Source organism: Saimiri boliviensis, chromosome 2, assembly GCF_048565385.1.
Source record: "Saimiri boliviensis isolate mSaiBol1 chromosome 2, mSaiBol1.pri, whole genome shotgun sequence".
In the NCBI taxonomy this organism is placed as follows: Eukaryota; Metazoa; Chordata; class Mammalia; order Primates; family Cebidae; genus Saimiri; species Saimiri boliviensis.
The window spans coordinates 221,198,214-221,221,579 of NC_133450.1; the positions used below are offsets into that span (position 1 = coordinate 221,198,214).

The window sequence follows — 23,366 nt, forward strand, 5'->3', positions numbered from 1 at the left end:
TTAGCGGGGAAATAGGCTTTGTAATAGCAGTATCTTATGAAATTCTCGATGGCTACTAATAGTGAGAACCTTTATTCACAGCTGCAGGTGATATAAAATTTGAACTTTTTTTTTTTTTTTTTTTTTTTTTAGGCAGTATCTTTTTTTTTTTTTTGAGACAGAGTGTCGCTCTTGTTACCCAGGCTGGAGTGCAATGGCACGATCTCGGCTCACCGCAACCTCCGCCTCCTGGGTTCAAGCAATTCTCCTGCCTCAGCCTCCTGAGTAGCTGGGACTACAGGCACGCGCCACCATGCCCAGCTAATTTTTTTTTGTATTTTTAGTAGAGACGGGATTTCACCACGTTGACCAGGATGGTCTCGATCTCTCGACCTCGTGATCCACCCGCCTTGGCCTCCCAAAGTGCTGGGATTACAGGCTTGAGCCACCGCGCCCGGCCCGAAATCCAGTCTTAAAAAAAATAAGGCCGGGCGTGGTGGCTCAAGCCTGTAATCCCAGCACTTTGGGAGGCCGAGGCGGGTGGATCACGAGGTCGAGAGATCGAGACCATCCTGGTCAACATGGTGAAACCCCGTCTCTACTAAAAATACAAAAAACTAGCTGGGCATGGTGGTGCGTGCCTGTAATCCCAGCTACTTAGGAGGCTGAGGCAGGAGAATTGCCTGAACTCAGGAGGTGGAGGTTGCGGTGAGCCGAGATCGCGCCATTGCACTCCAGCCTGGGTAACAAGAGTGAAACTCTGTCTCAAAAAAAAAAATAAAAATAAATAAAAATAAATAAATAAATAAAATAAATAAATAAAAGAAAAAAGAAAAAGAAAGAAATCTCTCAATTATTCGACAGAGACAATGAATGGACCAAGGGATCAGGGAGCTCCCTGACGTTACAGAATACAGTATGCAGTATACTGTGAAAGCCAAGCAGAAAAGCAGGTTTCGTTTGGGAGTTTGATTTTAGGATTTCAGGTGAAACACTTGTGTGACCCTGGAGGTGCGTGGCTGAGGTGCTGCGGGGTCACTGGAGAAAGGTCAAGGGACTGTGGCCCGGCTGGCCCCGAGGTTGTTAAAGTCTCTGAGATTCCAGGGCGGCATTATGAGCCACGTGACATACCTCCCAAGACTGGCTGACAGCGAAGCATAATTGAGAAGATGGCGGCCCAGCTAGGACCTCATCAGAATAGGTCTGTACACAGAACAGCATAGAGTGCAGGAAGGTAGTGAAGAGCAAGGGGAATGCCGATCCTTCCTGTTTTTGGGGCCAAGACAGAGGCGATGTGGGCAGGGGAGAGACGCCGGGGAATTGGCAGAAACCGACTCCATCTCTGCACTAAAAGTGGGCTAGGGGCAGGGCTGGATTTCAGGAGGCAGTGTGCAGTTCGCAGTTAACTTGTTCCGTGGCTCCGCTGTGAGCCTAGTTTCTCGGTGGGTACCGAGGGGAGCGCGTCGGAGCCCTGCGCTCCTTTGAGCCAGGGGAATCCGGGAGAACCGGAGGCAGGGGAAACACGGCCGAGCCGGGAAGCCCTTGAATGGGGGACGAGACCCGGCAAGGCAGGCTGGATGCGTCGCACGTCTCCTTGGTGACGAGACGCGCGGCCCAGAAGTGGGCGGTGCTACTTGCGGGGCGGGGCATCTCTGTGACGCCAGGGGTTGGGCCTCGATGGCGAAACCCAAGCGGCTCCCGGGGGGGTTTGAACTGGCCAATGGGCGAGGTGCCGACCGGGTGTCGGAAAAGGAGGCGGAAGCGGGGAGGAGCCGCCGCCAGAGCCGGACTACATCCGCCGCGGCGTCTCCATGGCACGGCCCTGGCCTCCGACTTCAACGACTTCATAAGGCGGCGTTTCTGGGCTCAGCCGTGTCGCTCCTGGTGAGAGGCCGCCGGCTCGCGGGATCCAGGGCGCTCCCGGGCGAGACCGTCCCCTTCGCACCCCCGGCGCGGTCGGCCCCGCGGGACCGTTGGGTCTTGGGCCCCCAGCCGCGTCGCGGCCGTCCCCCTCCGGTCAGAACCTGGCCCCCCGGCCCCGCCCACCGGCGCGGGACCTCTCCTCCTCGCGCTAACGGGCGGCCGGCCGCCTCCTTCCTCTCCTGGCCACCGCGGGGCTCTGCCCCTCCTCTGCCGCCCACGGCCAGGGCTTCGCCTTTCTCTCTATGGGCAGAAACCGGTCCCTTCCTGCCCGCTGGTGGGTGGCCGTCCCTTCTCTTCGCCGACGGACGCTGTCCCTCGCTCTGCTGCCTGCCGGCGGCATCTCCGCATCCGCCTCGTTCTCCCCGCGGGCCTCCGCACGGCAGTCACTTGCCCGCCCACCGTAGGCAGCGCTGTCCCCGGGCACCGTCTCCGGGTCTCTGGGGCACTCGCCCGGCGGGCCCCGCCCGCCCCCTCCCGTCCCCTCCCGCCCCCTCCCAGCCCGGCGTCTAACCCGCTCGGAACTCAGTGGTTCGGTTTTCCCTCGCGGCGGGGCGCCGGAGACCCGGCGCACCTCCGCGCCTCGCTCCTTCAAACACTGTTGGTCCTCTCGGGCACCTGTTCTTCCGGGAACGCCCCTTCTCCTAGGAAACTGTTGCCCGACCCCGCCCAGCATCTCCGCGGCTCCCTGCGCGGGTGCGGCTCCCTGCGCGGGTCCGGCCCCCTGGGGCCCACTTGGGGCCAAGCGGTTGTCACCCTCCCTCTCCACACGTCCGCCGGCGCCTCATATTGCCCCCGGTAGCCACCGGCCGCCCTCCACTTGGGGCCCGGGCGCGGTGGTCCTTTCCCTCGCCGTTGCGCCCGTTCCCTCCCCGCCCTCTCCGCTGCTTCCAGGTCGCTCAGCCTCTCCTGTCTCCCCCTACTTTGGCAGGACAGTTGCTGTGTGACTTGGACAGTAGAGGAGCGCCTCCCAAGTTTTCATCCAACTGCCACCCCCAAAGCTTCCACCCTCCCCTCAGAGAGGACGTTTGATGCCGGGCCCCTTGAGAGGCTCATTGACAAGCCTGCCCCTCTGGGTCCCCCTGAGCAGAGCCTGCTGACCCAGTTGCCCACTTTGCGGCTTTGATGCCTAACCATGTCTGCCTCATCCTCAGGCGGCTCCCCCAGGTACTGCCGGTGTGGGAGGCGCCTGCGCCGGAGGGCAGGGAAAGGTGGCCAGGGTTCCCCAGGGCAGGCTCGCCTGAGGCTTTCAGCTTCCGCATTCTGTTTGCTGAAAGGCTGGACCAAAACATTTAAAAATCATTTTTAAAGGGAAGAGGGAACGAAATGCGTGCAGAATCCCAGCTCTGCCTCCTTCGCTCCTTTCCTCCCCAGATATCACAGCTTCCTGGCAGCAAACAGGATCACTCTTACTGTCTTAATAGAGTATTAGGTTCAGAGCCTTTATTATTATTTTTTTATTTTTAAATTTTTTTTGGTGACGGAGCCTCCCTATATTGCCCAGGCTGGAGTGCAGTGGCGAGATCTCGGCTCACTGCAACCTGCGCCTCCTGGGTCCAAGCAGTTCTGCCTCAGTCTCCGAGTAGCTGGGATTATAGACGCGCAACACCAGGCTGGGCTAATTTTCGTATTTTTAGTAGAGATGGCGTTTCACCATGTTGGCCAGGCTGGACTTGAACTCCTGACCTCTTGATCCACTTGCCTTGGCCTCCCAAAGTGCTGTGAATTACACATGGCATTTAAAAAAAAACCCTGCTGCGCTGGGCGCGGTGGCTCACGCTTGTAATCCCAGCACTTTGGGAGGCTGAGGTGGGTGGATCATGAGGTCAAGATATCGAGACCATCCTGGTCAACATGGTGAAACCCCGTCTCTACTAAAAATACAGAAAATTAGCTGGGCATGGTGGCGTGTGCCTGTAATCCCAGCTACTCAGGAGGCTGAGGTAGGAGAATTGCCTCAACCCAGGAGGCAGAGGTTGCGGTGAGCCGAGATCGTGCCATTGCACTCCAGCCTGGGTAACAAGAGCGAAACTCTGTCTCAAAAAAAAAAAAAAAAAAGGCCGGGCGCGGTGGCTCAAGCCTGTAATCCCAGCACTTTGGGAGGCCGAGGCGGGTGGATCACGAGGTTGAGAGATCGAGACCAACCTGGTCAACATGGTGAAACCCCGTCTCTACTGAAAATACAAAAAATTAGCTGGGCATGGTGGTGCGTGCCTATAATCCCAGGTACTCAGGAGGCTGAGGCAGGAGAATTGCCTGAACCCAGGAGGCGGAGGTTGCGGTGAGCCGAGATCGCGCCATTGCACTCCAGCCTGGGTAACAAGAGCGAAACTCCGTCTCAAAACAAAACAAAACAAAACAAAACAAAACAAAAAAAAACCAGGCAGGGCGCAGTGGCTCAAGCTTGTAATCCCAGCACTTTGGGAGGCCGAGGCGGATGGATCACGAGGTCAAGAGATCGAGACCATCCTGGTCAACATGGTGAAACCCCGTCTCTACCAAAAATACAAAAAATTAGCTGGGCATGGTGGCGCGTGCCTGTAATCCCAGCTACTCAGGAGGCTGAGGCAGGAGAATTGCCTGAACCCAGGAGGCGGAGGTTTTGGTGAGCCGAGATCGCGCCATTGTACTCCAGCCTGGGTAACGAGGGAGACTCCGTCTCAAAAAAAAAAAAAAGAAAAAAACAACCCTGCTGCTTAAGAGCTTAAAGGATAGCAAGTGAAATATTTTGGGAAATAATTTTTTATTCTCTTAGGGGAATATTTGAGCCTTAATTTGATGAGTATGCCTCATAGTGACTTCTTGTACCTGAGCCTAATAATCTTTGAAAATTTTCTTTTTTCTTTCTTGTTTTTGTTTTGAAATGGGATCTCCCTCTGCCACCTAGGGTGGAGTGCAGTGGCGCAGTCACAGCTCACTGCAGCCTCCACCTCCCCGGCGTAAGTGATTCTCCCACCTCAGCCTCCCTACTAGCTGGGACTACAGACACACACCACCACACCCAGCTAATTTTTGTATCTTTTGTAGAGATGGGGTCTTGCCATGTTGCCCAGGCTGGTCTCAAACTCCTGGGCTCATGCAGTCTGCCCACCTTGGCCTCCAAAAGTGTTGGGATTACAGGCGTGAGCCATGGCCACCAATACTCTATTTATGTCATTCACTCACTGAGCCTTTCTCCAGGGCCATCTCTGCTCCAGACACTGTCCTGGGTGCTTCTACCTTTGGCCAAACTAGCACCTTGGCTGCTGCTCATGTGCTGCCTGCTTTTTGACAAGATGTCAGCTAGGCTTTTCAGCAAGGGTCACAATACATGTAATATGACGATATGTTAAAAGTTCAGCCTGCGGCTGGGTGTGGTACCTCACACCTGTAATCCCAGCACTTTGGGAGGCCGAGGTGGGCGGATCTCGAGGTCAGGAGATTGAGACCATCCTGGTCAACATGGCGATCCCTGTCCCTACTAAAAACACAAAAATTAGCTGGGCATGATGGCATGTGCCTGTAATTCCAGCTACTCTGGAGGCTGAGGCAGGAGAATCGCTTGAACCCAGGAGGTGGAGGTTGCAGTGAGCTGAGATTGCACCAGTGCTCTGCGACCTGGTGACAGAATGAGACTCTGTCTCCCCAAAAAAAAAAAAAAGTCCAGCCTGCAAATGCCCATGACCCTATTTCCATCCCACTGCTGGGCACACCATGCACATCTGGTGCTCATCTCAGGGGAGACAAGGAATTCCAGGCTGGTTCTCCTAGCCATGAACTTGTTAGCTACCACAGGCAGTGTGTAATTTCATGAGATCTAAAATACAAGAGAGCCCTAGTTCTCTGCTTACAGTCTGGTTCTTGTGCCTGCATGCAGGTTTCCATCGTGCGGGAAGAACGGAGTAACGAGTCTCACGCAGAAAAAGGTCTTGAGAACACCTTGTGGCGCACCAAGTGTAACCGTGACGGTAGGTGATTCGCTCACGTAGCAGCCTTCTTTGGTCACCCTGCCAAAAATGCTTTTTCACACCATTTGTAGGAGGTGCCTTACCCTACTGGGCACCATCACGGCCCAGGTGCTCTGCTAGGTCCTGTGATACCTACCCTGCTGATTTTTAATTCTGATTATTTTTGCCTGTGGTAAGGCTACCAGGTGTGAGGAAATTGTCTTAGACTTAGCCCTCTAGTCAAATCCTAAAATCTTGACATTTTTTCAATAAAGAAAGGAAAAGAAAAATAAGAGAAAAAAAGTTTAAAGAATAGGGGGAAGGGCTGGGCGCGGTGGCTCACGCCTGTAATCCCAACACTTTGGGAGGCTGAGGCAGGTAGATCAGGAGGTCAGGAGATCAAGACCAGCCTGGCCTACATGGTAAAACCCCTGTCTCTACTAAAAATACGAAAATTAGCTGGGCATGGTGGCAGGTGCCTGTAATCTCAGCTACGTGGGAGGCTGAGGCAGGAGAATCACTCGAACCAGGGAGCTGGTGGTTACAGTGAGTTGATCGTACCACTGCACTCCAGCCTGGTGACAGAGCGAGACTCCGTCTCAAAAAGAAAAAAAAGGAAAATAAAAAGAAGAGAAAATTTAGAGAACGGGGGGAAGGATAAGAGCTGGTGGTGGTTGAGGGGTTTGTAGCTGCGGTTCTGCCCTGCTCATGTTTTCTTTAGGATCTAGACAACCTTCTCATCCTTGGCATTTCTTCCAGCTTTCTGTTTTCATGGTCTTTGATCTGCCTGCTGTCTGATTTATTCTGCACCCTGAGCATTTTGTGTGTTTCCCATACCAATCTGCATGACCAGTTGAGATCATTGTGTAGAAGGATCCGCCTGCTTTCCGCTGTGTTTCACTAAATCCAAGGAGGAGCTGTGCATTCCAGCAGGTTTATAGGAGATCCAGCCCTGAGGACCCCGGGGCCTGTGTCTGGGCTCTGTTCTAGAACTGGTGGGTCTTGCAGACCCTCTCTTGAGTAGACCAGAATCTCCCTGGTGGTCTTCTGCTGCTGGGATCTCTGCAGGAGCCTGCTGAATGACACTCCCACCTTGCTCCCTGCCTGCATGCCGGTAGTTGTAGCTGTCCTGCTCGCTTGGTGCCTAGGCTTTTTGGTGGCCCCCAGAGGCTGTGAGCTCTGTTTTTAAGCCCAGTTTACTCATCCACAGATCAACCATTTTTGCGTTGTCCTCCCCCACCTGCCAGAAGCCAACCATGAAGGACCGCTCTTCAACTCCCCCCTTACATGTTCACGTGGATGAGAACACCCCTGTCCACGTCCACATAAAAAAACTCCCGAAACCATCAGCGACCAGCAGCCAGGTAGGAGCACGCCAGTGGGGCGAGGTAGCAGCTGTCGATCTCCGTGATCCTGCTAAGCCCAGCCTCCTCGCACTCTATTCCAAAGGTTTGGGAGACAAACTCTTTTGGAGGCTGGTTTTCTGGTTAGAAGGTAGGCAGGCCTGTCATCCAGGAGCAGCCGCAGTTACGTTAGTCAGAAGAGGCATCCTGCCAGTCGGAGATGGATGCCACCAGAGTGGCACCGTGGCCAGCTGAGTGTGGAAGTGACCCTGGGTTTGTCCCTTTCCACAGAAATCTCACAAGCGAGGAATGAAAGGGGACACTGTGAATTTGCGGCGGAGTGTCCGGGTGAAAACCAAGGTACCTTGGATGCCCCCTGGAAAATCATCTGCCCGGCATGTGGGATGCAAGTGGGAGGTAATGTAAAGTGTGGGATGCAAGGGGAGGCTCACCCTTGCCCAGGCTTTTCTTCTCGGACTGCTCAGATCCTAGCAGACCTCAAACTCGGTCAGCTGTAGCTACTGGAATGTCCTAACAGACCCCGTTTACTGAGGGCCTTGCTAAACCTGAAACTATGTAAATTTTCTTGAGTTCTTATGACACTGCTATATGAGAGGTCCTGTTGTCCCAATGCAGAGATGAGGAATCAGGGCTCAGAGAGAAGTGATTTTCCTGCAGTCACAGAGAAGGTAGCAGAGCTGGAGTTAAGACTTATTCTAGAGGCTGTACTCTTAGCCTCTCTGCTTTGCTTGTGAGGAGCCACTTCACATGCATTTCCTTTTCTTTCTTTTCTCTCTCTTTTTTTTTTTGAAACGGAGCCTTGCTCTGTCTCCCAGGCTGGAGTGCAGTAGCGCCATCTCAGCTCACTGCAACCTCCACCTCCTGGGTTCAAGCAATTCTCCTGCCTCAGTCTCCTGAGTAGCTGGGGTTATAAGCACGTGCCACCTCACCCAGCTAGTTTTTGTATTTTTAGTAGAGACGGGGTTTTACCACGTTGGCCAGGCTGGTCTTGAACTGACCTCAAGTGATCTGCCTGCCTCGGCCTCCCAAAATGTTGGGATTATAGGCATGAGCCTCCACGCCCAGCCTACTTTTCTTATAGTTTATTACATTAGAAATCTTTCGACCGGGCGCGGTGGCTCACGCCTGTAATCTCAGCACCTTGGGAAGCCGAGGCGGGCAGATCATGAGGTCAAGAGATGGAGACCATCCTGGCCATGGTGAAACCCTGTCTCTAAATAAATAAATAAATAAATAAATAAATAAAAAGAAATCTTTCATACCAGCAGTGAAAAGAAAAAAAATTAGAAATCAAAAACAAAAATAATTCCCTGAAGATTATAGTCGTACCTCATAGTTTTGACTCCCTGACTTACCAGTTTTTCCCTTAGAGACAAAGGAAGTATGGGGCCTTCTTGGGATTAAATGGAAACTGTTCTGACCAGTACAAGAAGTTATGAGGATTGAAATTAAAAAGCTGCTATGGCTGGGCACACTGGCTCACGCTTGTAATCCTGGCACTTCGGGAGGCTGAGGCGGGTGGATTGCCTTAGCTCAGGAGTTTGAGACGAGCCTAAGCAACAATGGTGAAACTCCATCTCTACTAAAATACAAAAAATTATCTGGGCAAGCTTTGCGCAGTGGCAGTATTGTAGCCAATGAGGTTTATCCGAGGTGCGATTATTGCTAATGGGAAACTTTTCCCAATACCCTGCCATGATGACTTGAAATATAGTCAGCATTAGCAATTTTTGACAGTCTCTGCAGAGAGTGAATTTAAAAAAAAAAATTATCTGGGCATGGTGTCGTGTGCTTGTAGTCCTAGCTACTCAGGAGGCTGAGGCAGGAGAATTACTTGAACCTGGAAGGCGGAGGTTGCAGTGAGTTGAGATAGTGCCACTGCACTCCAGCTTGGGCAACAGAGTGAGACCACATCTCCAAAAAAAAAAAAAAATGCTGCCTTAACATTTTTTACTATATATGCTTCACTAATAATCAGTGAAATGTAAATTAAAAGCTGTAATATATATTTTTAAAACAAAAACGAGCTATCATTTTTCCTTTTCTTTTTTTTTTTTTTTTGAGACGGAATTTCGCTCTTGTTACCCAGGCTGGAGTGCAATGGTGCGATCTCAGCTCACCGCAACCTCTGCCTCCTGGGTTCAGGCAATTCTCCTGCCTCAGCCTCCTGAGTAGCTGGGATTACAGGCACGCACCACCATGCCCAGCTAATTTTTTGTATTTGTAGTAGAGACGGGGTTTCACCATGTTGACCAGGTTGGTCTCGATCTCTCGACCTTGTGATCCACCCGCCTCGGCCTCCCAAAGTGCTGGGATTACAGACTTGAGCCACCGCGCCCGACCATTTTACTTGAATGGAAAAATGTTTAAAAAATTACAACTATCTGATACCAATAAGCATAAGGGGTATCAGTGAATCTTTAAAAACTTTTTTTTTTTTTTTTAAATAGAGACAGGGTTTCACCATATTGGCCAGGCTGGTCTTGAACTCCTGACCTTGTGATCTGCCTGCCTCAGCCTCCCAGAGTGCTGGGATTATAGGCGTGAGCCACTCTGCCCAGCCTAAAAACATTTTTTTTTTTTTTTGAGACTGAGTTTCGCTCTTGTTATCCAGGCTGGAGTGTAATGGCGCGATCTCGGCTCACCGCAACCTCCGCCTCCTGGGTTCAGGCAATTCTCCCACCTCAGCCTCCCGAGTAGCTGGGATTACAGGCACACACCACCATGCCCAGCTAATTTTTTGTATTTTTGGTAGAGACGGGGTTTCACCATGTTGACCAGGATGGTCTCGATCTCTTGACCTTTGTGATCCACCCGCCTCGGCCTCCCAAAATGCTGGGATTACACAGGCTTGAGCCACCGCGCCCAGCCAAAAACATTTTTTATAGTACTGTGAACCTGATTCAACTGTTCTGAAGTCAGTTTGGCAGCATTTCTCTAAACATTGATTCTGTAGTTTTTCATCTAGGAATTTGTCCTAAAAACATAACAGGAGAGTACAGGGATTTTTTGTAGATTTTTTGCTATAGCATTGTTTGTAGTAGAAAAATTGAAAGCAACCTAAATGTCCATCAGAAGAATATTGGTTAAATTACGATATATCCGGCTGGGCAACATTTTTCAAGATCAGCCTGGGCAACATATATCTTTACAAAAAATGAAAAATTAGTTGGGTGTGGTGGCATCCACTTGTAGTTCCAGCTACTTAGAAGGCTGAGATGGGAGGATTGCTTGAGCTGGGGAGGTTAAGGCTGCAGTGAGCCATGATTATGCCACAGCCTGGTGACATAGTGAGACCCTGTCTCAAACAAAACAAAAGAGAAATAGCATGATACATCCCTACAATGGAATACCATGCAGCCATGCAAAGATTGTGGTAGAGGCTGGTTGTGGTGGCTCATACCTGTGATCCTAACACTTTGGGAGGCTGAGGCAGGAGGATCACTTGAGCCCAGGAGTACAAGACCAGCCTGGGCAACATGACAAGACCTTACCTCTACAAAAAATAAAAAGTTAGCTGGGTGTGGTGGCACATACTTGGAGTCCTAGTTATTTGGCAGGGGGAGGTTGAGACTTCAGTAAGCTGTGATTGTGCCACTGTACTACAGCCTGGGTGACAGAACAAGACCCTGTCTCAAAAACAAGAAGATTGAGACAGATATTTGTGCATGGTAATGAAGCATGGAGAGGCACAACATACAGCATTTGACCAGCCCTATTTGTGCAGAAAAGGGGCATCTGTGTACATGTATAAACACATGTATGTACAGAACATTTTCTGGGAGAATATGCAAGTAGTGGTAAGCAGTGATTGCCTCTGAGGTATGTCCAGTTTTAATGCTTTATTTTTATTTATTTTTTCATTATCTTTTTTTTTTTTTTTGAGGAGTAGTTTCGCTCTTGTTACCCAGGCTGGAGTGCAATGGCGCGATCTTGGCTCACTGCAACCTCCGCCTCCTGGGTTCAGGCAATTCACCTGCCTCAGCCTCCTGAGTAGCTGGGATTACAGGCACGCACCACCATGCCCAGCTAATTTATTTATTTTTTTTTTGAGATGGAATCTCATTCTGTCACCCAGGCTGGAGTGCAGTGGTGCAGTCTTGGCTAACTGCAACCTCCACCTCCTGGGTACAAGCAATTCTTCTGTCTCAGCTTCCTGAGTAGCTGGTACTACAGGTATGTGCTACTACACCTGGCTAATTTTTGTATTTTTTGTGGAGACAGGGTTTTACCATGTTTGCCAGGCTGGTCTAGAACTCTTGACCTCAAGTGATCTGCTCACCTTGGCCTCCCAAAGTGCTGGGATTATAGGCGTGAGCCACCATGCCTGGCCTCCTTGGTAGTTTTCAAAGTACACACCACAGAGATGCTGCTATGAAAATTTTTCCTAGCATGGGTTGCTAGGGGTAATAATCCCCTCTGGAAAGCATAATGCCATTTCTTTTTTTTTTTTTTTTTTTTTTTTTTTTTTTTTTTTTGAGGCGGAGTTTCGCTCTTGTTACCCAGGCTGGAGTGCAATGGCGCAATCTCGGCTCACGGCAGCCTCCGCCTCCTGGGTTCAGGCAATTCTCCTGCCTCAGCCTCCTGAGTAGCTGGGATTACAGGCACGCACCACCACGCCCAGCTAATTTTTTGTATCTTTAGTAGAGACGGGGTTTCACCATGTTGACCAGGATGGTTTTGATCTCTTGACCTTGTGATCCACCCGCCTCGGCCTCCCAAAGTGCTGGGATTACAGGCTTGAGCCACCGCGCCCGGCGCATAATGCCATTTCTAGTCTCAACGGTCAAATCCTAGAGGTGGAAGGTCCCAGAGAGGTGACCTGCCCAAGTTCCCTCAGCAGCTAAAACAGTAGCTGTCTTTGCTTTCATTCTTAGGCCTGCCCCTTTCCACTTTCCAGTGGCTTTCTGTGACCCCGAGAGACCCTAACTCAACCTTGTCCATTATGGACAGAAGGAGAACAGCCCCTGGAGGTAGAAGTTTGGGGAGGATATGGAAATGAAGACCAAAAGCTGCTGAATGCATGTGGGGTTCTTGGTTGATATCTTATAACTCCTGGAATATAAGATTATTTTTGGGAGAAAGAAGATCTAGGTTTTTTCTTGCCTCTATTATTAAAAATGATCTATTTTTGGCCAGGCGCGGTGGTTCAAGCCTATAATCCCAGCACTTTGGGAGGCCAAGGCAGGTGGATCACGAGGTCAAGAGATTGAGACCAACCTGGTCAACATGGTGAAACCCCATCTCTACTAAAAATACAGAAAATTAGCTGGGCATGGTGGCGCGTGCCTGTAATCCCAGCTACTCAGGAGGCTGAGGCAGGAGAATTGCCTGAACCCAGGAGGCAGAGGTTGCAGTGAGCCGAGATCCTGCCATTGCACTCCAGCCTGGGTAACAAGAGGGAAACTCCGTCTCAAAAAATATATATATATATTTATATATTTTTTTTTATTTAGGGAAATTTGAAAATACAGAAAAATAATGAACTACTCAATTCTGGCTGCTATTAAGTCTTAAAAACTTCTTGTTGAAAGGTACAGGATCAGGAGCAATGTCTCACTCCTGTAATCCCAGAACTTTGGGAAGCTAAGGTCAGGAGTTCAAGAACAGCCTAGCCAACATGGCAAAACCTTGTCTCTAGTAAAAATACAAATATTGGGCCGGGCACGGTGGCTCACACATGTAATCACAGCACTTTGGGAGGCTGAGGCGGGTGGATCACGAGGTCAAGAGATCGAGACCATCCTGGTCAACATGGTGAAACCCCGTCTCTACTAAAAATACAAAACATTAGCTGGGCATGGTGGCACGTGCCTGTAATCCCAGCTACTCAGGAGGCTGAGGCAGGAGAATTGCCTGAACCCAGGAGGCGGAGGTTGCGGTGAGCCGAGGTTGCGCCATTGTACTCCAGCCTGGGTAACGAGCGAAACTCCGTCTCAAAAAAAAAAAACAAAAAAAACCCCACATATTAGCCTGGCATGGTGGCTGCGCCACTAATCCCAGCTACATGGGAGGCTGAGGCCAGAGAATCACTTGAACCCATGAGGTGGAGATTGCAGGGAGCCAAGATCATGTCCCTGCACTGCAGACTGGGCAACAAATCGAGACTCCATCTCAAAAAAAAAACCAAAGAAAACGAAAAGAGGATGTGCTAGGCATGGTGCTTCATGCTTGTAATCCTAGCACTTTGGTAGGCCAAGGCAGGCGGATCACCTGAGCTCAAGAGTTGGAGACCAGTTAGGACAATGTGATGAAACCGTACCTCTACCAGAAATACAAAAAATTAGCCATGCTTGGTGGTGTGCACCTGTGGTCCCAGCTGCTTTGGAGGCTGATGTGGAAGGATCGCTTGAGCCTGGGAGGTGGAGGTTGCAGTGAACCAAAATTGTGCCACTGCACTCCAGCCTGGTTGACAGAGGGAGATCCTGTCTCAAAAAAGAAAAGAAGGAAAAGTGCAGGGATATACACGCATCAGAAGTGTATTGCTCCTTGATTGCCTCATCACCCAGCATCCTGGAAGCTTCTCCTGGCTTTTTTCTATGTCACTGCCTCCCTATCACAGGGAGTAACTAGTCACACTTTCTCATATGTGTGTGTGTGTGTGTGTCTGTGTGTGTGTCTGTGTATATATATGTATATTTTGTAATTTTAAAATACATATAGTCATGTATCAGTTAACAATGGGGATATATTCTGAGAAATGTGTTGTTAGGCAGTTTCATCATTCTGCAAACATCAGAGTGTACTTATACAAACCTAGATTGGTAGAGCCTGCTACACTACATACCTGGGCTATATGGTATAGCCTGTTGCTCCTAGGCTACAAACCTCTACATGATTCAGCATGATGCCACACTGAATACTGCAGGCAATTGTAACACAATGGTAAGTATTTGCATATTGAACCATAGCTAAATATAGAAAAGGTACGGTAAAAATACGGTGTTTTGGGACCATTGTCATACATGCAGTCCATTGTTGGCTGAAATGTTAAGTGGCACATGACTATACATTTTCCTATTTTTGTTCTTTTAAGTATTAAAAGTAGCTTCTTTTTTTATAAAAGCAATATATATAGCTGGGTGTGGTGGCTCACACCTGAAATCCCAACACTTTGGCAGGCCAGGGTGGGTAGGTCACCTGAGGTCAGTAGTTCGAGAGCAGCCTGGCCAACATGGTGAAACCCAACCTCTACTAGAAATACAAAAATTATCCAGGTGTGGTAGCGGGTGCCAGTAATCCCAGCTACATGGGAAGCTGAGGCTGGAGAATAGCTTGAACCTGGGAGGCGGAGGTTGCAGTAAGCCAAGATTGCACCATTGCACTCCAGCCTGGTTGACAAGAACAAAACTCTGTCTCAAAAAAAAAAAAAAAAAAGCAGTAGATGACCAGGTATGGTGGCTCATCCCTGTAATCCCAGCACTTTGAGAGGCTAAGGCAGATGGATCACTTGAGGTCAGGAGTTTGGGAACAGCCTGGCCAACATGGTAGAACCCTGTCTCTACTAAAAATAAAACAACTGGGCGTGGTGGTGGGCGCCTTAATCCCAGATAATGAGGAGGGCTAGGCAGCAGAATCACTTGAACCTGGGAGGCAGAGATTACAGCGAGCTGAGATAACACCACTACACTCCAGCCTAGGCAACAGAGTGAGACCCTGTCTCAAAAAAAAAAAAAAAGCAAAGTATTTACAGCTTTGCACGAAATTTCCTGAAGCATACATGTATTTAAAAATATTTTCTTTTTTTTTTTTTTTGAGACGGAGTTTTGCTCTTGTTACCCAGGCTGGAGTGCAATGGCACGATCTCGGCTCACCGCAACCTCCGCCTCCCGGGTTCAGGCAATTCTCCTGCCTCAGCCTCCTGAGTAGCTGGGATTACAGGCACGTGCCACTATGCCCAGCTAATTTTTTTTTTTGTATATTTTTAGTAGAGACGGGGTTTCACCATGTCAACCAGGTTGGTCTCGATCTCTCGACCTTGTGATCCACCCGCCTCGGCCTCCCAAAGTGCTGGGATTACAGGCTTGAGCCACCGCGCCCGGCTAAAAATATTTTCTATACTGCTATATTTACAAAAGTATTTTCCAGGTATTGTACCATATGCATTTATAATAATTTTCTACATCATCAAAATAACAATGATTACTCCTAAGAGCATTTCTTTTTTTTTTTTTTTTTTTTTTGAGACGGAGTCTCGCTCTTGTTACCCAGGCTGGAGTGCAATGGCGCGATCTTGGCTCACTGCAACCTCCGCCTCCTGGGTTCAGGCAATTCTCCTGCCTCAGCCTCCTGAGTAGCTGGGATTACAGGCACGAGCCACCATGCCCAGCTAATTTTTTGTATTTTTAGTAGAGACGGAGTTTCACCATATTGACCAGGATGGTCTCGATCTCTCGACCTCGTGATCCACCCACTTCGGCCTCCCAAAGTGCTGGGATTACAGGCTTGAGCCACCGCGCCCGGCAAGAGCATTTCTTAATATCATACAGTATCTTGTCTTTTCTCAAATTTAGTCACTTGTTTGTATAATACCTTTTCAGCAGATTTATCTACCTTTGTAACTAATCCACTATTGTATTCATATTCATTTAAAAGACTTTTGACATATTTCTATCCTAGGTATTAAAAAATGTATTGCCCTAAACTTTTGCCAGCTTTGGGTATTATTAATATTTTTGCTGATTTGTTATATTCTTTCTTTATTAGTGTTGTTATTTTTAGAGATAGGGTTTTGCTGTGTCACCCAGGCTGGCATACAGTGATGCTATCATAGCTCACTGCAGCCTTGAACTCCTGGACTCAAGGAATCCCCTGTGTCAGCCTTCTGAGTAGTTGGGACCACAGGCATGTGCCACCACACCCACCTGATTTTTTTTGAGACAGAGTTTTGTTCTTGTTGCCTAGGCTGGAGTACAATGGTGAGAACTTGGCTTACTGCAACCTCCACCTTCCGGGTTCAAGCAATTCTCCAGCCTCAGCCTCCTAAGTAGTTGGGATTATAGGCATGCACCACCATGCCTGGCTAATTTTGTATTTTTAGTAGAGATGGGGTTTCACCATGTTGGTCAGGCTGGTCTTGAACTCCTGACCTCAAGGGTCATCCACCCGCTTTGGCCTCCCAAAGTGCTGGGATTGCAGGTGTGAGCCACTGTGCCTGGCCCCAGCTAATTTTTGTTACTTTTGTAGAGACAAGATCTCGCTATGTTGCTCGGGCTCATTTTTACTTCCTGTCCTCAAGCAATCCTCCCACCTGAGCCCCCCAAAATACTGGGTTTACAGGGTATCCAGCCTATGTTCTTTATTTTAAACTTAACATTGTAACCCAAGCTTTCAATTTTGATGTTAGGAATTCTTCAAAATCATCATTTAAATATGGATAGGTAATGTTCCATGACGAAAGTTTAGAGTATGCAGAGTATGGTTCTTCCTGGGGTTCCTGAGTAAGCTGTTAACAGCTTTTCCTGTCTAATCAGTAAATAAGCTTCCAGTGGTGGAACTCATGGTCAAAGATCTGCCTTCTAAATGTGTTTCTCCCTCCCCTACATCAGAATCCACCTCATTGCCTGGAGATCACGCCACCGTCTTCAGAAAAGCTGGTCTCAGTGATGCGGTTAAGTGACCTCTCTACAGAAGATGATGACTCAGGTCACTGTAAAATGAATCATTATGATAAGAAGATTGACAGTCTAATGAATGCAGTTGGTTGTCTGAAGTCTGAGGTGAGAGAGGTAGGGGGCTGGTGGGACAGCTAGTACCCTGAGGATGTGCAGGACCACCCAGGTAGATTTCCTGCCTGGTCCCTCAACGTGCCTCTGCAGGCCTTCTGCCCTCCTCTTCAGGGTTGCCCAGGGCTTCAGGTGCCCGCCTGGGGAGGGAGCTGGGGCAGCATGAGACCCCATCCTACCAAGGGATGCTCTCTATTGAGTATGCTGCTGTCCTGGTGCTCTATGTGGGTAGTCTGATTTGACTTTACAATAACATGTGAAGCTGGTGGTGTTAATGTCCTCATTATAAAGATGAAATACCTGGGAAACTAAGGCCTATGCTTTCCACTTCATACAAAGTTTAACACAAAGCCCCAAAGAGGCCAAGGAAGTTTGTCCTCAGTTTCTGTGCTATTTCTTGGGGTGGGATGTGGTAATGGAACTGGAAATAGAAGCTAGAAGTCCAAGGTCCCCAACTAGGAAGTTGGCAGATTTGTCATTAAAATCCAGGCTTTGAGCCGGGTGTGGTGGCTCATGTCTGTAATCCCAGCACTTTGGGAGGCCAAAGCAGGTGGATCACAAGGTCAGGAGATCAGGACCAGCCTGGCCAATATGATGAAACCCCATTTCTACGAAAAATACAAAAAATAGTCGGGTGTGGTGGCAGGCGCCTATAGTCCCAGGTACTCAGGAGGCTGAGCCAGGAGAATCGCTTGAACCCAGGAGACAAGGTTGCAGTGAGCCGAGATCACGAGACTACACTGCAGCCTGGGGGACAGAGCAAAACTCTGTCTCAAAATAAATAAATAAATAATAAATCCAGGGCCTGGTGCCGTGGCTCACACCTGTAATTCCAGCTACTTGGGAGGCTGAGGCAGGAGGATCGCTTTAGCCACAGAGATGGAGATTACAGTAAGCCAAGATCACGCCACTGCACTCTAATCTGGATGACAGAGCAAGACTCTGTCTCAAAATAAACAAACTTTTATTTTTTGAGACGGAGTCTCGAACTGTTGCCTGAGCTGGAGTTCAGTGGCACAATCTTGGCTCACTACAACCTCTGCCTCCCGAGTTCAAGTGATTTTCCTGCCTTAGCCTCCTGAGTAGCTGAGGTCACAGGCATGTGCCACCATATCTGGCTAATTTTTGTATTTTTAGCAGAGACAGAGTTTCACCATGTTGGCCAGGCTGATCTCCAACTCCTGACCTTAAGTGATCCACCCGCCTTGGCTTCCCAAATCCTGGGATTACAGGCATGAGCCCCACCATGCCCGGCTGGGGCCCTTAGTTTGGTCCAAAGCATTGGGCCTAGCAATGAAGCATAGAGGAGGGACCTCCCTTCAGTGACTCCTGCCTGCATCCCCTTGTGCAGGTCAAGATGCAGAAGGGTGAGCGCCAGATGGCCAAAAGGTTCCTGGAGGAGCGGAAGGAAGAGCTGGAGGAGGTGGCCCACGAACTGGCTGAGACTGAGCATGAGAACACGGTGCTGAGGCACAATATCGAGCGCATGAAGGAAGAGAAGGACTTCACCATGTAAGTGCCCGCTCTGTCCCTGCTGATCTATTCCTCACTGCCAGGCAGCCCTGAACCCTGGGCAGTAATGGAAAGCAATGGAGGAGGTGGGCACAGGCACTGTGCCTGTGTCCTGCAGCCTGTTCAATAGTCACACAGTTAATTACAGTTATTACAGATTGTGCTTATGATTCGTACCGTGAGGGGAAGGGAGGACCCCATGGGGGTAGGTAATAGGGAACTCTTTCTGGAACAAGTGATAATTTAAGAGGCATCCTGCAGGATGGTTAAGTGTTCATCAGGTGGGTGCCGGGGAAGAAAGCACGCTACTCGATGGGAGCATCTTGTGGGAATATCTTGTGGGAAGGCCCCAAGGTGGGAAAGTGTTTGTAGCTGAGAAATGGAAAGCAGGCCAGAGTGGGTGAGCAGAGGACAAGGGGACCACACAGGTTGGCAGGGGGCCAGTTCTCAGCAGCTACTCTGAGGTATTTGCACTGAGGGCATTTTGGAAGCCATGTAAAGGATTTCTTTTATTTAATTAATTTATTTGGCCAGGCGAGGTGGCTCATGCCTGTAATCCCAGCATTTTGGGAGGCCAAGGCAGGTGAATTATGAGGTCAGGAGTTTGAGACTAGCCCCGCCAACATGCTGAAACCCCGTCTCTACTAAAAATACAAAAAATGAGCTGGGTATGGTGGCGGGCGCCTATAATCCTAACTACTTGGGAGGCTGAGGCAGGAGAATTGCTTGAACCCTGGAGGCAGAGGTTGCAGTGAGCCGAGATTGTGCCACTGCACTCCAGCCCAGGCGACAGTGTGAGACTCCATATATAAAAAAAAAATAGTTTATTTTGAGACGGAGACTCACACTGTCATCCATGCTGGAGTGCAGTGGCGTGATCTTGGCTCACTGCAATCTCTGCCTCCTTGGCTAAAGTGATCCTCCTGCCTTAGCCTCCCAAGTAGCTGGAATTATAGGTGCTTACCACCATGCCTGGCTAACTCGTATTTTTAGTAGAGATGGGGTTTCATCTGTTGGCCAGACTGATCTCAAATGCCTGATCTAAAGTGGTCTATCTGCCTCGGCCTCCCAAAGTGCTGGGATTACAGGCAGTAGCCACCATACCTGGCCTAGAGCCATAAAAAGGTTTTAAAAACCTTGACTCCAGCGTAGAGAAGAGATAGAAGGGCTCAAAAGTGTATCTGAAGATGGTGGGTAGGGAGGCGTGGTGTTGGGGGGTGTGCAGAGATGACAATGGTGGGTGTTGAGAGAAACAGAGCCACAGGTAGCTAATATCTCTTGGTGTGGAGGCCATGGTCTGGTGCCCAGGCAAATGTAACTTCTGGCCTTGGTCCTTTCAGAAGGCCACCCAGGCCAGAAGGGCTGTCCCTACCCCTTCCCCCACTTTTTCCTAACCAGAGGTGGCCTCCCAGGGCATTGTGAGGCAAGCTTGGAGCTCTGGACATGCGGGGGCTGGGAGGGCTCACAGAGCCCTGTCTTTCTGGCCCCAGACTTCAGAAGAAACACCTACAACAGGAGAAGGAGTGCCTCATGTCCAAGCTGGTAGAGGCTGAAATGGATGGGGCTGCAGCTGCCAAGCAGGTCATGGCCTTGAAGGATACCATCGGGAAGCTGAAAACGGTAGGTGGCAGGTGGGAGGACCCCAGTCACGGAACTGGCCCAGGGAGGGGCCAGCGGCACACTGTGGTGGAGTCTTTATGCAGTCATCAGGCAGTCTTTATGACATCTTCAGGCTGGGGGAGGGCATGCTTAACTCCTAGGCCCCCACCTACCACTCTCACTTCCCAATCCTTGACCCTTAAAGATGACCTCTGGTCACCACCTGTGAGGAGACCTCATCATGGGTCACCTGGGATCACAGTGAGTCAAGGCATGTGGTTGATTCCTGCAAGTATCAGCCACTAGGTCTTGTCATCCTCCTTTGCTTCCTTCAGGAAGTCTGCCCTGACTGTATTTGCCCACATTCTCTCACCCCTTTCTCCACCTTGGCTCACAGCAGGCTTAGCTCCTACTTGTCTCTCTAGGTCCACTGCCTCCAGGAATCCTGCCCTTGATCACCTTGGCGCTATACACAGCCTGGCTGTCCTTGTCTGGACTTTCTGACACCAGCCTTCTTGAGTGCCCATGGGGCCTGCGTCTTCCCTCTTCCCCCACATCTCTAAGACTGCCTGCTTGTCTTTCAGGAGAAACAAATGACCTGCACAGACATCAACACCCTGACGAGGCAGAAGGAACTTCTCCTGCAGAAGCTGAGCACATTTGAAGAGACCAACCGCACCCTTCGAGACCTCCTGAGGGAACAGCACTGCAAAGAGGTGAGCCCAGGGCCTAGCTCTTTCCCTCCAGCCTCGAATGCCCATCCTCTCTGAGCCTTTCTCCTTGTCTGTAAAGAGAAAATAAGATTGGTGCCTGACCTGAGAGGGCCTTAGAGAGATTTAATGCATTCAGGCTGGGCGCAGTGGCGCGAGCCTGTAATCCCAGCACTTTGGGAGGCCAAGGCGGAGGGATCACAAGGTCAAGAGATTGAGACTATCCTGGCCAACATGGTGAAACCCCATCTCTACTAAAAAAAAATAGAAAAAATGAGCTAGGCGTGGTGGTGCGTGCCTGTAGTCCCAGCTACTCGGGAGGCCGAGGCAGGAGAATTGCTTGAACCCAGGAGGCAGAGGTTGCGGTGAGCCGAGATCGCGCCACTGCACTCCAGCCTGGTGCCTGGTGACAGAACAAGACTGTCTCAAAAAAAAAAGAGATTTAATGAAATCGTTCACATGAAGTGCTCAACACCCGGTAGATGAGTACTATCTTAGAGGGTGTTGAATGGGAGCCGGTCAGTACAGGAAGGACCTTGAAAAAGTCAGTGGGTTCAACTATATTCCTCAAGAGAAAAAAAAAAAAGTCACTGGGGAGTCAGGGAGGGGTTCAGCCCAGGGCAAGGAAAAGAGAGTTTCAGACCATAGCTTTTTGTTCTGTAAGAGAATGGTTAATGGCTAGCAGACACAAATCGTGTGGTCTCACTTTGTTTTTGTTTCTTTTTTTGAGATGGAGTCTCACTCTGTCACTCAGGCTGGAGTGCAGTGGCACCATCTTGGCTCACTGCAACCTACACCTCCCAGGTTCAAGTGATTCTCCTGCCTCAGCCTCCCAAGTAGCTGAGATTACAGGTGCCTGCCACCATGCCCAGCTAAGTTTTGTATTTTTAGTAGAGACAGGGTTTCACCATATTGACTAGGCTGTTCTCAAACTCCTGATCCTGTGATCCACCTGCCTCCGCCTCCCAAAGTGCTGAGATTACCAGTGTGAGCCACTGCACCCCAGCTTTGTTTCATTTTCTTTTTTTTTTTGAGATGGAGTCTCGCTCTGTTACCCAGGCTGTAGTGCAGCTGCATGATCTCGGCTCACTGCAACCTACACCTTCCTGGATCAAGTGATTCTTCTGCCTTAGCCTCCTGAGTAGGGGGGACTACAGGCACATTCCGTCACATACGGCTAATTTTGTATTTTTAGTCGAGACAGAGTTTCACTGTATTGACCAGGCTGATGTTTTCTTTTTTTTTTTTTGGACGGAGTTTCGCTCTTTTTACCCAGGCTGGAGTGCAATGGCGCGATCTCGGCTCACCGCAACCTACGTCCCGTGGGTTCAAGCAATTCTCCTGCCTCAGCTTCCCGAGTAGCTGGGACTACAGGCGTGCGCCACCATGCCCAGCTATTTTTTTTATTTTTAGTAGAGACGGGGTTTCACCATGTTGACCAGTATGGTCTCGATCTCTTGAACTCGTGATCCACCCGTCTCGGCCTCCCAAAGTGCTGGGATTATAAGCGTGAGCCACCGCGCCCGGCCTGATGTTTTCTTAAAATATATTCTCTGAGGCTGGGTATGGTGGATCACTTGAGGTCAGGAGTTCAAGAACAGCCTGGCCAAACTCTGTGTCTACTAAAAATACAAAAATAAGGTTTGTAATCCCAGCCCTTTGGGAGGCTGAGGTGGGTAGATCATGAGATCAGGGGTTCAAGACCAGCCTAGCCATTATGGTAAAACCTCATCTCTACTGAAAAAATACAAAAATTAGCCAGTTGTGGTGGCATGTGCCTGTAATCCCAGCTACTCGGAAGGCTGAGGCAGCTACTCAGGAGGCTGAGGCAGAATTGCTTAAACTTGGGAGGTGGAGGTTGCAGTGAGCCAAGATTGCATCACTGCACTTCAGCCTGGGTGACAGACCAATACTGTGTCTTGAAAAAAAAAAATTAGCTGGATGTGGTGGTGGGTGCCTGTAATCCCAGCTACTTGGGAGGCTAAGGCAAGAGAATCACTTGAACCTGGGAGGCGGAGGTTGCAGTGAGCTGAGATTGTGCCACTGTACTCCAGCCTGGCCTGAGTAACAGAGCAAGACACCATCTCAAAAAAAAAAAAAAACTTCTCTGAAACATTATATGTTAGCAAATACGGTTGACCCTCTGTATCTGTGGGTTCTGCATTCATAGATTCAGCCAACCTTGGATTGAAGATATTTCAAAAATAAATTACATATTTACCGATTTTCTTGATATTATTCCCTAAATCACATAACAACTATTTACATAGCATTTACCTTGTACGAGGTGTTCTAAGTAATCTAGAGATGATTTAAAGTATGTGGGAGGAGGTGCCATTTTGTATCTTTGGATTTTGGTATCCACAGAAGGTTTTGGAACCAATCCTTCATGGAATATTAAGGGATGACTGTATTTTTTTTTTTTTTTGATAGTCAAATAAAAATTAGTGATGTGCAACATGTTTTGACAGATGTACACAGTGTGGAACGGCTGAGTGAAGCTAATCAACCTGTGCACTGCCTCACATACTTAGATCTTTGTGGTGAAAACACTTAAGGTTTTCTTTTAGCAATTTGCAAGTATACAGATAGTAACTATAGTCACCATGTTGAACAATTTCTCCTTGTCTA

At 49.4% G+C, this 23,366-nt stretch overlaps 1 protein-coding gene and 1 non-coding gene across 12 annotated transcripts in view; both read left to right on the top strand.

Annotated features, from left to right (window-relative positions):
- Positions 1-1,614: 1,614 nt before the first annotated feature.
- The window catches only part of ODF2 (outer dense fiber of sperm tails 2), a 48,133-nt gene continuing 26,381 nt past the window's right edge, over positions 1,615-23,366 (top strand). Inside the window, exons 1-9 of one of the 11 annotated variants that reach the window (XM_074395404.1) lie at positions 1,760-1,863; positions 2,831-3,066; positions 5,756-5,846; positions 7,036-7,189; positions 7,460-7,585; positions 16,738-16,908; positions 18,266-18,426; positions 19,917-20,046; positions 20,610-20,741. In XM_074395404.1, coding sequence (XP_074251505.1) covers positions 7,082-7,189; positions 7,460-7,585; positions 16,738-16,908; positions 18,266-18,426; positions 19,917-20,046; positions 20,610-20,741 — 828 coding nt within the window. In that variant the 5' untranslated portion in view covers positions 1,760-1,863; positions 2,831-3,066; positions 5,756-5,846; positions 7,036-7,081. Of the gene's footprint in view, positions 1,864-2,830; positions 3,067-5,755; positions 5,847-7,035; positions 7,190-7,459; positions 7,586-16,737; positions 16,909-18,265; positions 18,427-19,916; positions 20,047-20,609; positions 20,742-23,366 lie in introns of all 11 variants that reach the window. The other 10 variants (XM_039474640.2, XM_003940571.4, XM_074395402.1 and 7 more) reach the window with 10 other exon arrangements.
- Positions 8,798-8,938, top strand: LOC120366528 (U4 spliceosomal RNA). Its single transcript, XR_005581168.1, has one exon. It is a non-coding gene; the product is annotated as a U4 spliceosomal RNA (small nuclear RNA).